The sequence below is a fragment of the Miscanthus floridulus genome, chromosome 4, assembly GCF_019320115.1.
Source record: "Miscanthus floridulus cultivar M001 chromosome 4, ASM1932011v1, whole genome shotgun sequence".
Classification (NCBI taxonomy): Eukaryota; Viridiplantae; Streptophyta; class Magnoliopsida; order Poales; family Poaceae; genus Miscanthus; species Miscanthus floridulus.
Genome location: NC_089583.1, coordinates 7549829 through 7565922, shown reverse-complemented (window position 1 = coordinate 7565922; position 16094 = coordinate 7549829). Strand labels below are relative to the sequence as shown.

Sequence of the window (16094 nt, the reverse complement as noted above, 5' to 3'; positions counted from 1 at the left end):
ACATGAGAGTTTGAAGTTGGTAACCTTTAGAACCGAAGAATCGACGGAGGAATCGAAGAAATCGACGGAGAATCGAAGAAGAATGGATGGAAGAGCGAGAACACTGAGCTCTCGGGCGGGCTCGGGGAGGAAGAAGCCGGCCGGTATATATAGGGTGGACCTTTAGTCCCGGTTGGTGGATCCGACCGGGACTAAAGGTATGTTTTCAGCCACGGGCCACGCCACCAGCCGGGACAAGAGCTTTACTCCCGGTTGGATCCACCAACCGGGAGTAAAGGTCGACCTTTAGTCCCGGTTGGATACCCAACCGGGAGTAAAGGTCGACCTTTAGTCCCGATTGGTGTATCCAACCGGGACTAAAGGTCCCCTGCCACAACGACCTGGCGCAGGAGCCGTTGGGCAGGGACCTTTAGTCCCAGTTGGATCCACCAACCGGGACTAAAGGTCTCTCTAGTCCCGGGCGCAAAAAATGCCGGGACTAGAGCCTGATTTGGCCCTTGGATCAAAGGTCTGTTCTCTACTAGTGAACCGGGAGTAAACGTTAACCTTTAGTCCCGGTTGGTAGCTCCAACCGAGACTAAAGGTCCCCTACAGCAAAAGCCTGCCGCAGTAGCCATTGGGCAGGGACCTTTAGTCTCAGTTGGAGCTACGAACCGAGACTAAAGGTTTCTCTAGTCCCGAACGCGAAAAATACCGGGACTAAAGTCAAATTTTAAAGTGAATCAAATATCGTTTCTCTACTGGTGGCGGTACACCTGCACGTACTGATCTGATCGATCAAACGGGAACGGCACAGGTGTCGTCGTCGTCCCGTCGATCCCAGTACGGCGTCCCACAATGTACGTACGTACGCGACACCAATACGTGCACATTTATACATACAATGTGACGAAGCAATGCAAGGATCGGAGTTGCTCAGGCCCCGCTAGGAAAAAAGATTGTTGTCCTAATAACATTTGCGAGAAAGCAAAAGCTTTTGTTGTCCTTAGAAAAAAGCAATGAGTATACGTAGACGCATTGACGATACATGCCCCAGTACGCCAGCTACCTACTCCCCTATACGCGGGAGCGAGCGGTGACGTGGCCGCTAACCTGCACCGGCCGTTTCTCTTCCTCCCTCCCGCCTTGTTGTGTTCCCGCTATAAAACGCGCACCTCTGGCGCCCAAGAAGTGAGCGCGCTCGCCACAGCGAGCGGTCGGCCTGGGTCTGGGTGAAGTGGATCGGATCGGACTACCGGAGCAGCCATGGAAGAAGCGGCGGATCTCGCTGCGGCGGACCGCGAGCAGGGCAAGCACGACGTCGACGCGGCGGGCAGGCTCACCTACGAGATCTTCTCCCTGCTGGAGTCCAAGTTCCTCCTCGGTTGCGACGTCCCGGCCGGCGGTTTCTTCCCTACCGCCGCCGTCGCCGCCGGGGCCCCGCGGGCAGCCGCCAGCACGGGCCGCAAGGTGTGCGTCCTCTCCATCGACGGCGGCGCGCGCGCGGCGGACGGGCTCCTGGCGGGCGCGGCGCTGGTGCGCCTGGAGGCCGCGCTTCGGCGGCGCGCCGGCTGCCCCGGCGCGCGTCTCGCCGACTTCTTCGACGTCGCCGCGGGGTCGGGCGCGGGAGGCGTCCTGGCGGCTCTGCTGTTCGCGCGCGGGCCACGCGGGCGGTCCATGTGCAGCGCCGACGAGGCGCTGGCGTTCCTCCTCCGCCGCCACGGCGCGGGGGGCCTGGGGCACCTGGTGTTCGCGCGCCTCCGTAGCCCCACCTCCTCCCCCGCCGCCGCCGCCGGCTTCGGCAGGGCGCTCGGCGACCTGACGCTCCGCGACACGGTGCGGCCCTTGCTGGTCCCGTGCTACGACCTGGCGACGCGGGCGCCGTTCCTCTTCTCGCGCGCCGACGCCGCCGAGTCCCCCGCGCACGACTTCCGGCTGCGGGACGTGTGCGCCGCCACGTGCGCGGCCGGGGCAGCGGTGGTGGAGGTGGCGTCCATGGACGGCGCCACGCGGATCCGCGCCGTCGGCGGCGGCGTCGCGCTGGGGAACCCCACGGCGGCCGCCATCACGCACGTCCTCAACAATCGGCGCGAGTTCCCCGCTGCGGCAACCATCGACGACCTCCTCGTCATGTCCATCGGCACCGGCGCGGGGGAGGCAGGCGGCCGCACCCGCAGGAAGCCTGAGGTCGCCAGCATCGCCGCCGAGGGCGTCTCCGACATGGTACGTAAGCTAGCAACCGCGGCCGTTCCGGCGTCTCTTCATCGCGAACGGCAGCGAGCAATCAGTTCTCATGTGACGCCGCTCTGCGGTTTCATCGTACGAACGCACCCGCGCACGAATTATGATTGATTGATGAGCGCCTCTGGATCGTGCGTGTGTCGTTTGGTTAAATTGGTACCGTACGGTGCGTGATCCCCATCTGGCGTATTCATGTTGTTGCTTGCATTTAGGTGGATCAAGCTGTCGCCATGGCGTTCGGACATAGCAGGACGACCAATTACATCCGCATCCAGGTAAAAAGGACACACATGCTATGCTGGTAGTCATTCTCAATGCATGCAACTCTCTCAAGTAGGAGTAATTAGCTGGCCTGTCAATGCTAACAGTAGTCTAACACCATGGCTGCAGGGCAGGGGTGGGCGGTGCGGCGGCGGCGGACGGGCGCCTCGGGCGTGCGGCGGCGAGACGAAGCAGCAGGCGGTGTGGAAGGCGGAGGCGATGCTGCTGCAGAGGAGCGTGGAGTCGGTGCTGTTCCAGGGCCGGAAGCTGGCCGGCGAGACCAACGCCGACAAGGTGGAGCGGTTCGCGCGGGAGCTGGCCAAGGAGCACGCCCGGAGGAAGCAGCAGCAGCAGCCGCCCGTCGTCGTCGCTTCGGCCGCAGCACCCAACAATGACAAACAGCAGCCGATGACGAAGGCGACCGCGTCGGCCACCACCCCCACCGTCGCACCGGCGGAGGAGGCCCCATCGATCAGGCGGCGCCGGCAAGCGGCGGCACCGGCCACGAAGCACGCCCCCGTGACGTCGCGGCCAGACGGCGGTAGCCAGCTGGTGCGCGGCGGCGCGCGGTAGACACGGGACGCTGCACACGCGCTGCATGCGTGCGTCCTGCGAGCTTGTACTGGGGAGCTACTCCGTTTTTCTAGCTCCGATCGACCTCCTTATTTAAATGAATCTTTCCGATGGACGGGTACGTACGAACGCCGAGGCATCGCCCGATCGATCTCGTCGCGGTGTCCGTCCAGCTGTGCAAGCTGCCAAAGCTATGGGATCGTATCCTGCTGAAATATATGTAATCCGTACATGCGACCGCGAGCATTTTCAGATTGTTCGTCTGCACGCAGATCTGTGGGAGTCCGTACCGTATCATACCTGCTGCAGGCTGCAGGCTGCAGGCATGCAGTGTGTGTTGGGTGCACTTCACTGCTGCACTGCACCAGCATGTACCTGCTCTGCTTGTACCATACGCTGGTACCATACGTACTGTACGAACTCGGAATTTAGTGGCCTGTCACGTTTGGGTGTGGTGGGCGTCTGGCTGACGAGAAACTACAGCGCGTTAATGCTTGCTAACAATGTCGTGCCCACCGACAGTGAAACTAACAAGGAATTTTTTCTCCTGAGACGATGCGGGAGCTGCATGCCATGTACTCCCTCTGTCCTAGGAAGAGTGTCTGTATAGCACTTAGAGTGTGTTCCAGAAAAAGTGTCGTTCTAGCTCTGCATACCACTGACAACCCCACCCACTAGGCTAGGTTGGCCCATCTGCTCGCCGCCTCCTCCCATTCTCATCTCGGCATCCTCTCTCTCCTTTACTCCACAAGAGCCATCCACCGCTTCTCCTGCACCGGCGCCAAACCCCTTCTCCTCCGCCGGCGAGGCTACGGGCGGCCGAGATCTAGCTACAGGAGGCCAAGATCCAGCCAGCACCCCCTCCTCTTCTCTACCGGCCCCTCTCTTCCCCTTCGCCAGCGTGGAGGCCAAGATCTGGCCCCGAGATTCTCTGCTCCTCCACCAGCACCACCTCTTCGATCTTCTCCTCCATCGGTGCCACTTCCCCCTTCTTCTCCTTCATCGGCATGGAGACGACGCTGCGTGGCTTCGTGGCCGAGATCCGGCCTGTCCCCATCCATGGCGATCGACGCGGAGGGGTCACAGGTGGCGGAGATTCGGCCCCGGCCTGCCTCCTCTGCACCTCCCACCCCCGCCGGTGGCGTCCCCTTCGCTTGCGTCGCCGAAGAGATTCGGGCCGGCGGCGGGCCGCGGCCTCCCTTGCGGCGCTCAACGTGGAGCAGATCGGCGGCGGGCCGTGGCCTCCCATTCGATGCGGAGCAGACCAGCGGCAGACCACAGCCTCCCACTCGACGTGAAGCAGACCGGCGGCGAGCGTGGGCTTGTCTTGGCGGGCGTTGCAGCGACTGCGGGGATCTGGAGGCGAACGGGAGAGAGAGCGGGAGAGAGACAAATTGTAGGGATATTTTGGTCTTTTTACTTTGTCATTGTTTGTCATGGCCCTGCCTTCAACGACATTATTTCTAGGACGAAGGTAGTAGTAGTTTTTAAGGTGGGCAAAAGGTATATGAAAAAACTAAACTTTTTTTTAGGTAAAAGCTAAATCGAGTTAAGAGGACACCTAGATTTGGAAGTAAATTGTTGTCTGGAATCCAAAAAAGGAACAAACTATAGTAAGGATGATGCTGGAAGGAGAATTAGTATATTTATATCTAATAAATAATGTTAAACAATGAAAGTTTTTTACTCTTTTCACGCTCTCCCTCTGACCCATATGTCCCTCACTCACTCCTCTTTCGTTCCTCAGTCTCTTGTCCCTCACTCTTTTCTCTTTGAGTTTGAAGTTGCAAAACATTTGTTAATGTAGCACCACTCATCTCTTGCTCTTGGCCCAGCCACTTGAGTCCGTGCGCATAGTGGCACATATGTGGGCGTGTGGCTCACCTTCCACTTTTCTTATATTATACTCATATAACAGGTACATACAATAGCCATATTTAAGTTGATCCAACTCTCCTATCAATTCCCTGTGCTGGATTAATCTTTTATTGCACCTTGAAATTTATTTGATTTGAGGTTTGACCAAGTCCAATTATATTTACAAAAATAGAGATAACAGCTCATTATTATTGGCACAATCACCGAGAACAAAGTTTGCATCCCGCTGCAACACACTGTCATGTTTGGTAGTAAGCAAACAAATCTTCTCCTTCGATGACCTCACACAACATCTCCTTTCCCGTTGAGTCACGGACTTTGAGTTTAGGTACGAGTACAGGTACTGGCTTAGGGTTAAGTCTTGAGGTTTTGGGTTAGAGCGAGGAAAGGTTTTTGAAGTTGCTGAGTCGAATGAAAGGTCGAGGGAGGCTACCGGACCAATGGTGATGGTGACACTGAACGGGCGTGGATGGCTTGGTGGAAGTAGGCAATTGGGTCCGTAGACGAGGGTAGCAAAGGGTGGGCAATAGGCATAAGCTTTTTTATACTTTATTTTAATTTATTCATCGTAGATAATGAAAGGAGTTATGGCTTCAGAGAAGAAGCATCAGACCAAACATATTACAAAACTCGCACAACTCAAAGTTTAACTTATTACAAGCACATAACTAAAGTCCATGTTAACATCATGGTAGCCGATATTAGAAGAGAAGCATTGAGGATCAGATGAGTTGCTAGTGGAGTATGAAGGTCTATAGGACGAGGAAGAACAACAGTAAATGAGGAGGAGGATTCTAGAGGAGGGAGCCTATGTGTTTGGTTTCTCAATAATCCTCCATCTATCTCCCCCTTGGCTTTCCAGACTCTTTGTATCATTGGCTTGACCTTGATCGTCCTCTGTGTGACAACTCGGGCCCAACTGGCAGCATATCCTTCCTAACAATCTAGTCTAGTATGAAAAGTAAACAACCAACCATTAGCTGCGAAGAAGCTCATTGCTTCTGCGCATAATGGTCTATAGGCTCGCACAGCTCTCTTCCGCCGTGCCTGGCTTATCCCCTTGCATGCTAGCTCAATGGGAGAGGCTCTCAGTGTAGTCGTTTCCAACTTTTTGTCCAAAGATGCCCGGCTGGTCCACCCTTTTAGGCCTCGTTCGGTTCCCTCAGGATATATTTTTCTGAAAAAGTTTTCAATTACAATGGTTTGCTAATTTGTATAAACTTGATCAAGCTAGAATGGACTGGGCTCATTCTAGGCTAACCGAACCCTTATCGATGAAGGCCGGGGCGGGGCTTTGTGACGTCTCCCGGCAAGCAGTACCGTTTCTCTGGTGTCGTATTTGTCGGGCACGCGCGGTTGCGGGTGCTGCTACAGCGTAGCTCCTGATCCCCTTACGCACATGCATGCATGTACGCCGTTGTTCTTGGATCTGTGAACGTAACAATCATCGATCATGCACACCATCGGGTCGTTCTGCTGCGATCGGGTGGCCGGCCAGGACACGACGTCGACGTCCCCACAAAACTAGCTAGCTAGCTACGTACGGCAATGCAAGGGTACGGTAGAATCGAACCGTCCATTAATTTCGCGCGAGGAGGAGATAATATTATTATCACTGCTACATAATTAGATATTACTGCTGGCCTCGTCGTTATCGGATTTTAAGAAACCGACAGTGATAATCCATCACTGTCGGTTTTTTACTAAAACCGGCAGTAATAGGCTCAACCGACACTGTTATTCGGATCTTCACTATCGGTGCATATCACTATCGGTTTTAGATAAAAACCGACAATGATATTGGGTCATCAGTTTTAGCCAAGAACCGACACTGATACTATGCTGCAAGAAAACTTCATAAGTTTCTCATCTGATTTCCGATGAAGACGAACTTTATATCAAAGTCGTAGTACTCGACGAGATCTACAACTTTGTAGTTTAAACTTTTTTAATTTGAGATCATTTGAATGTCCAAATATTTTTATTTGAAATCATCTATCTAACGAAAATTACGTTTGATTTCTAAAATAAAAAATTTGAATTTTTCAAACGATCTCGGATGGAGAAATGTCCAAAACAAAATTTGTAGATCTCAAAAAGTTATACAACTTTGTAGTTGAAAATTTTTTCATTTGAAATTATTTACTACTTCAAAATACTATTTGAAATTAAATTTTGAAATTGTCGAAGAACTTTGATTTCTTTTTTAATCTCTGGCTAAAACTTATAACTAGTCTTTCTCTCTCATACTAACTTCAAATCTGATGATTTTTTCCTAAAAAATTCTAAAATCTTGCTCTATCAATTTATTGTGTTCTTACAGCTATTATTTTATCCATCTTTACATGTGACTGTGTTTTATCTATTTGAATTTTGAATTTCAAAAAATGGCAAATTCAAACGTTATTTTGGAACACTAAATGATTTCAGCTGAAAAAGTCATGAACATAGAATTTGTAGAACTTATCAAGATCTACAACTTTTATTTTGGTCATTTCTTCATCCGATAAAGTGGTAGTGACATTGTTCACAAAATTTACATATCTCTATGATAGTTTTATAAACTATAAGAGGGACGTGTAACATTTATGAATAATGTTATTATTACTATGTCAGATAAATAAATGATCAAAATAAAAGTTGTAGATCTCGGAAAGTTATGAAACTCTGTAGTTGACGACTTTTTGATTTGAAATCATCTTGTCAAGGAAAACTACGTTTGAATTTCTGAAATTTAAATTTTGTAAACGACATCGGATGAAGAAACTACCAAAATGAAAGTTGTAGATCACAAAAAGTTCTGAAACTTTATAGTTGACAACTTTTTGATTTAAAACCATCTTGTCAAGAAAAACTACGTTTGAATTTTCAAAAATTTGAAATTTGAATTTTTTAAACGACCTTGGATGGACAAACAGCAAAAACGAAAGTTGTAGATCTCAAGAAGTTATGAAACTTTGTAGTTAATAACTTTTTATTTGAAATCATCTTGTCATGAAAAATAACGTTTTAATTTCTTAAATTTGAAATTTAAATTTTGTAAACGACCTTGTATGGAGAAACTATCAAAATGAAAGTTGTAGATCTCGAAAGTTATAAAACTTTGTAGTTGACCACTTTTTCATTTGAATTTGTTTATGGTCCTAATACTCATTTCAAAATTAGATGAACATAAAATGGGTAGAACAAAAATCTCATTCGAACACACACAATTTGCAGGTGGAGTGGTTAGGGGCTGAAGACACAAAACAAGAGGTCAGGGGTTCGAGCGCTGGTGGCCTCGAAGCGTGTGTTTTTCACGCGAAAAATCGCGTGACTTGTGACTTACGATGCGCGACCGTGTGGCTGTGCAATGGGGCCTCTCCAGAAATTAAAAAAAAGTCCTTATTTTTTCGACATGTTTTTTGGATTTCCTAAAAACTATATCAGTGTCGGTTCATAAGAACCGACAGTGATGTCAACCCCATATCATTGTCAGTATGTCAACCCCACATCACTGTCAGGGGATTTTGAACCGACAGTGATGTCGAAAACTGGGGTAGTGTATTAGGCACCAATTGAACCCCATCGCGAAAAATTTAGTAAAAACAGATGGATCGAGGACACATCTATCCACATCGCTGATCGCTGCAAAAATCTATTTATCAGCGTAACATGGCAAAGGGGGGAATGTCCAAGGTTCACCGGACAGAGGCCGGTACAGCTGAGGAAACGAGAGTTAAACCCTAGCTACCCATGCATGGCTCCTATAGTACCATGCATCATGCACCTCTGCCCCGCCTCCGCCTGATCCGATCCGCCTCGGATTCCATTCCATGGCAGCATGCAGTACATCCATTCCTTTGTCGTCACAGTTGCATGCAGAGCATGCATTTGCACTGATTATATTCCATGCATGCCTGTTGCTTGCCCATCGATCATTCAGACGGCAGACGGCACGGGTGGCTTGGCGGAGTCCGGTGCCACACGTGCAACAGTAACTAGTACGTAATATAATTGTACACACGTACGGCTATGTAGGTGCACATTCTCTGCAACTTACGTACCTACCTGCATGTACTATTACCTCGCTTCAAAAAAAAAAGTCGAGCTAACTTAAGTTTTATCGAGTTTGTACAAAATACTATCAATATTTAAGACCCAATATGTATGTCATGAAAATATATTCCATGACAGATGTGCAATCCAACTCGCTGTGCAGCTTTGTTGTTGTTGTGTTTTGATTCGTCCCTGATGAGCGAACTCGATCGACTGTCAAGGAGGGTGTGATGAGATGAGTCAGTCATATGATGCTGTGTCAATCACTGTCGAATCTGTATGTAATCGATCTGTGCTTATATGATGCAAACAGCAGGAACATCATCGATGTATCGCTGTGTTTCGCCAGTAGAAACTTGCTGGTACCAGAGCAGAGGTGCTGAGACACTTTGGATGCTTGCGTTTTAGCCTTGATCGGGCCCTGTTTGTTTGAGCTTATTCAACACTACTTTTCAGCTATGTAACAATGTTTTTCTCTCATCATATTTCAACATAAACATCAGCGTAAGCCGAATTTCAGCATAAGCGAACAGGTTGTTTTTTTCTCCTTTTGTTTTCATGTCCTGTTGGCTCCACTTCGATTATTTCTTTCGTTGCTGCATGCCCACTTGGCACGGGATCCAGCAGTGCTACTGCCCAACTAATGGGGGCCGGGTCTGTACTAGGTAGGTTGCATGCCCTACCCTTCACAAACGTACTTTCCTCTCTCAAAAAAGAATAGAATTATGGTAGCGTCAAACTATATTACATCTGATTAAGTTTATAAAAAATATAAACTATGTAGTTGCTGACTAATTTTATTTGAGATCGTTTAAAAGCCCAAATTTACAGTTCTCATATTTTGATATCTCAATTTTTTAGTTTTTCAAATGACCTGAGATGGAAACATTCCATACACAAAAGTTACAATGCTAGATGAAATCTAAAACTTTGCAGTTGATTTTTTTTATTTGAGATTCTTTGGAGAACAAATTATTCACAAACGTACTTTCCTCTGTCTCAAAAAAGAATAGAATTATGGTAGCGTCAAACTATATTACATCTGATTAAGTTTATAAAAAATATAAACTATGTAGTTGCTGACTAATTTTATTTGAGATCATTTAAAAGCCCAAATTTACAGTTCTCATATTTTGATATCTCAGTTTTTTAGTTTTTCAAATGACCTGAGATGGAAACATTCCATACACAAAAGTTAGAGTGCTAGATGAAATCTAAAACTTTGCAGTTGATTTTTTTATTTGAGATTCTTTGGAGAACAAAGTATTCACAAACGTACTTTCCTCTATCTCAAAAAAGAATAGAATTATGGTAGCGTCAAACTATATTACATCTGATTAAGTTTATAAAAAAATATAAACTATGTAGTTGCTGACTAATTTTATTTGAGATCGTTTAAAAGCCCAAATTTACAGTTCTCATATTTTGATATCTCAATTTTTTAGTTTTTCAAATGACCTGAGATGGAAACATTCCATACACAAAAGTTAGAGTGCTAGATGAAATCTAAAACTTTGCAGTTGATTTTTTTATTTGAGATTCTTTGGAGAACAAAGTATTCAATACAATATTCGCAAAAGTGCATACAAAATGATGACATCATATATTTGGTCACAAGTGAATGTGTGGTGTGGTGATAGGAGGGTTTGGTTGATGTAAGAGCTCTTGCGTTTCGAATCCTTGGCGAAGCACTTGTGCGAAAAAGATGAAAGATTGAGGCTTGCAGCACTACAACCAGGTAGCCTAATGGGCAAACACAAAAATTATTTATTAAAATAAAATTTATGATGTTTTCTATCCCCCAACAAAACTTTGACATTAAACTCTAGTCTAGATACGAAAACGACAGATCTTATTAGATCGAACTAAGAAATCTATATCTATACCTAATAATAAAGAGACAAAATTTCTTTCGCATCTAAATTTTCGTCCAACCTATAATCATAAAGTGACTCGGCCTCGGTCATTAGCTCCAAAAAAAATATTTCCCGCCCGTTTTCACAACGAAAGACGTTCCCGTCGAAGTCTCCTTTTCCGGTTATTTTTCCTTTTTTTTCCGTTTCCACTTCCTCACGTGGGGTCTGTACGTGACCTTTTCTTTTTCTTTTTTGTCTCCCTTTTTTATAAATAAAAATAATAAATAACAAATATAGTACTATAAATCTTTGAACTCTTTATCCTTCTGTAATCTAACAAATAAGCCATGACTTACATAATTTATCATCCAATATAACATATATCTATATGCTCATACAAGTTAGAACAACTCGAGTATAGTATTAATATGGAGTCCAATTATAAGACGTCGTATTGGGTTCCGCCTAGCCATGTGTACTGACATACGCAAGTCCATATAACTGTCGTGAACAATAGTTACAAGTCAATTGGTATACATGTTTCCCAAACAAACTAAACATCAAAGTTACATAGGTTAAATTAAATTATGGCATGTTTATCCGACTAGAATACTTTTAGAACACTCGACCATGTTTTGAACTTTCGATCCTATCAGAAGTAAATTAATCTATACTTATATGTATTATATTTGTATCTATAAAGCATAGAGCATTTTATTGGTATGTCACTCTCTCACAAGTCTATATAAGTTAGAGGAAATTATCTAGCTAGGCATGATGCGATGCAGAGTTCGACCCTAAAATGAATATGAACATATAACATGATCATTAGATAAACATCTAATCCTCTCGTGCTCATGCACATTAGGGTGGCTAACGTACGTCGAGGCACGGTAGGGAGTCCCGATCCAAGATGAATCGGAACACATGATATGATTATTAATAAATCTAAGATGCAAGTTAGCGAGGTGACTACGTAACAAGTAAACCCCGTTGCAAACTAAAGATGGATTGGGGCTGTAAACGGAACAAAACGCTAGTTTAAGGGGTTATTTAGGCACATGCCACACTACTTAGGGTAAGTAATTTGGGACTTATTTCCCCCCTTTTTATGTAAGAACAGGAGGGGCATGCAGGCCCTTTAGTGTTTACAATGTACTCTTGTGCAGAAGTAGTGTGACAACTGACAAGCACCTTGTTTGGCGTCATTGCGTCAATGTCGCAGCAAAACAAATAAATTGTTTGGATTCCAGATGAACGAACTGAGTTGAATTTGTCAAGAATGGAATGATGACGATTGACGAGCCAGTCTTACCAAGTGGTAGGTGCAGTCCCCGTGTGTGTTTTGCAGCTATATATAAGCGGCCGCCAGTTGTTGTATATACGACGACAGTTTGGCTGCTTGCATCGATCATCTGCCCATTTGATATGCATGATGGACGCAAGACCAAGGCACATGCATGTTGGCGCCTAGCTAGCTAGCGATCGAGGTAGTTCCGTCACACACGAGACACATACACATGCTAATACTAATTAACCGGCACACCACAGTTGATCCATCACACACTAGACTTTTGATGAAGAAGCCGATCGATCTGCATCAACACTGCTTACTGCTCCCATACATGGAACACGGTTTAGGCTGTGTTTGGATTTATATTTGACGCTAGTTACTAGCTGACCAAGAGTGAGATTTTGGCCATGGCTAAATCAGGTGACCAGAATTTGGTTACGTTGCATGCATGCGTTTGATGGTGGCCAAGAAACCAAAATTTTAGAAGAAGTACAAAAATGCAGGAGTGGATCCATCAATATATATGGTGAGCCCTGGCGGCCGCCATATATACCCCTAGGCTCTAGCCCTCTGGCGAGAGACCCCTACTCCGTCCGGTGCCTGGGCAGCAATGGCTGACGTAGTGACGTCTATTTTTGTGAAGAACGGAGGAAAACGATGAGTGTCGTGATGCTAATGCTAATACTTTGATTTGATTTACACTATTCTTTGATTAGTAGTTGTATAGGCTTGAAGAGATAAGTATCGTAGCTTGATTTTGGGTATTGTTTTAGTAGCACAAAGTTTGCTATACGTGGATTTGTATCCTGGATCCCGCCACTTCCAAAATGTACAATATATATATAGTTGTGAGTATGGCATGTAGAAACCATGCATCATTATTTCTTAAAAGTATCATATCAATGCACTGTTAACGAAGTATACCTGTATATACTTCGTGACACTAGCAACATATATGATATAACCTTTATAACGAGAGATTAGATTTTCGATTAATTCAAGCAGTGCTGGGCCGATTTGTCCTGGGCTCCTGGCCTCTCTTTAAAGTCCAGTCCATGGGAAATAATGGGCACATTGAGCAGCAGGAAATTCACGTCGTAGGCCTTAATTTGCTGTCTGTTGTCGGCCAGTTATCGTGTACCCAAACCTCGTTGTTGTGATGGGACCTGTGTACCCGGGTCTAAGTCATCGACTTGATATGGGTTTTGTGAGGAATTCAACAATTCAATACAAGTTTTGTTTTAAAAGTTATATTTTTTTGAGGGTTCTTTCTCTTTTACGTGGAGGAGCTCAACAATTCAATACATGTTTTTGCTTTACCTTAAAAAAAACAAGTCTTGTTTTAAAAAATAGTCGGTTTAGCATTCGATACAAGTTTTGTTTTGAAAATTAGAAGGCTCTTTCTTCCCATGAGGTGCCCAACAAGTTGCTTTTAGAGAATACAAGTTGCACTGGCTATCTTTGAACTTATTAGTCTTTACTAGATAGCGTGCTCATGCGTTGCTACGGTATAACTAAATCTTTTGTACTAAAAACGCACGGATTGCACGATAAGATAACAATACTGTTAAATTAAATACCGACGTCAAAGTAACATTTAATTCAAAAAGCAAAGTTCGTGAAATTAACATAGTCACGGAGAGCGCGACGTCGCAGGCTCATAAACCCTACTGTATAGACTTTTTCGTGATACGACTAAGATAATATTTTATACCGGCAAAAAGAATTTTACGATATCCATTTCTTTCATGCGCCAATAAATCCATGAATAAGTTCCGCTGCATCTCCATATAATCATGTACACACATGTTCGAGTATATATGCAAATAGGTTCGTGCTCGTGCGTTGCTACGGGACAGCTAAACTTTTGTACTAAAAACACACGAATCGCACGATAAGATAACAATACTGTAAAAGTATATGACCGACGTTAAAGTGACATTTAATCTAAAAAGCTAAGTTCATGAAATTTACACAGTCACAGAGAGCATGGCGTCGCGGCTCACAAACTCTACTGTGTAGATCTTTACGTGATTCGGCTAAGATCATTTTTTATACCGGCAGGAAGAGATTTCCGATATCCATTTCTTTTGTGCGCCAACAAATCCACGAATAAGTTCCACCACATCTCCATGCCATCATATACACGGCGCTGTCAAGCGAATTAGCCACAACTTATGTAATTAGTTTTATAATTAGCTCATGTTTAGTCCTCCTAATTGATATCTAAAAATTCAATATGACAGAGACTAAAGTTTAGTCCTAGGATCCAAACACCCCTGACTCTCGACTCCTGCTGGCTGCTCACTTGCACAACCATGCCTATGTGTCTGCACGTATATACTCTAATGCCAGAATATCTAAGATGGTCTTTATTGTCTACCATTTGAAAATATCATAACTTTAAGGTTGCCATTTATGTATGATGTAGGATTAGGATGCTTTGCACTGATCCATGAGGGTGTCCATGAGAGTCGAAATTTTTGATGCCATTATGATGTCTAAGCTTACCGATCAGAAAGAGACGAACTTGATTGTTAAAATATTTTCAACATTGCTTTCATATACTCCCTTTGTCCCAAAATAGAATTTATTCTCGCTTCATGAGAAGTTAACATTTTTTTAACTTCGACCAATTATATATAAAAGAATATTAATATTTATAATACATAATTAGTATCATTACATAGAACATTACATATATTTTCATAATAAACTTATTTAGAGATATAAATGTTGCACGTATTTTTTATAAACCTAGTCAAAGTTGAGAAAGTTTGACCTACACGCATCCCATAACGACTTATATTTTAGGGTAGAGAAAATATATGTTAATGGGAGTAGTCAACTGGAAGTGGTGATGAACACAACAATACTTTCATATTATATGCTAATAGGAGCACGAAGATATGCAGGAGAATGGACCTATATACTAATGGGGGAATATTCGTTTAGGAAATTACAGAAGGTTCACCAGTCTCGCCATGTATAATCTGCACATCTTTTATTTGGCACCACTGATGTTTCCTTCCATGCATGATTATTGTTTCCTTCCATGTATGATTATTGTTTCATGCATGATTATTGTTTCCTTCCATGCATGTGACCTCAGGTGATCGATTTGTTCGTTTAAAGCAGACGGGGATCGCAGGGATGACAATTTTTTTTTTCTATTGCGCCTTTCCTTTTCTCGCTCGCCCGTTGGACAGTGGGGAGGTGGGATCGATCGCATGGGATGACAGACGGACGAACAAGGCAATTGTCATACCAAAACGGTGTCCCTCTTTTTAGTTGTAGGAGATTTAAACTTACGGTTCGATTCCTTCACAAATCGCTTGTTTCCCTAAATTTATTCTGGCCGTGTCATCCTAGTGACCCGCGGTAAGACAGTCATGGTGGTGTAGACTGACGGTAAGATCCGTGATTTACATGTTTATTAGGAATTAGAATGGTATAAGCGACTAAGACGAGTTAAGAAATCGGAATGACACTTTATACAACTTGTTTTGCCGTTGAGGTCGGAGACTCCCAAAACAAAAACAAAAAGGAAAAGAATAAACGCGTCTCACAATGTGTTAGGCCGACCTTGAAGACAAGTGTTTGAAGGCGCCTTGCAAGTTCTCAGCAGTAAGGACAAGGACACAATCAAGCTTGTTCTGACCCTCAGCGAGCAGCCCATAGCGGTTCATGCGGCGGAGAAGCGCCTCACCCTCAAAGATACGGCGGGGGTTCTTCTCATCAAGGGTGAGCAGCAAGTGCCTCGCAGCATTACGGATCCTGCTCAGTGCATACTGGACGCTTGCACCTCAGCCCATACTCACCGACCAGCTTCAGTTCAGCGTCAAGACGCTCCTTCTCATAAGGACGCCTTGGTTTCTTGAATGTCTTACCATAGTTGCGGTAGAAGCTCACGTGCACCATGTCGCGCCCTCGCCCTCGTCTCCTCTTGCTCCGCCGCCGCCGCTCCTGTGGGG

General features: G+C 45.2%; 1 protein-coding gene across 1 annotated transcript; it reads left to right on the top strand.

Moving 5' to 3' along the window:
* The first annotated feature begins 1187 nt into the window (after positions 1-1187).
* On the top strand, positions 1188-3390 carry LOC136550877 (patatin-like protein 3). The gene is made up of 3 exons (XM_066542461.1): positions 1188-2202; positions 2433-2495; positions 2611-3390. Exons 1-3 carry the CDS (start codon positions 1246-1248, stop codon positions 3052-3054), a joined length of 1464 nt encoding a protein of 487 aa, XP_066398558.1. The 5' UTR covers positions 1188-1245; the 3' UTR covers positions 3055-3390.
* Positions 3391-16094: the final 12704 nt, after the last annotated feature.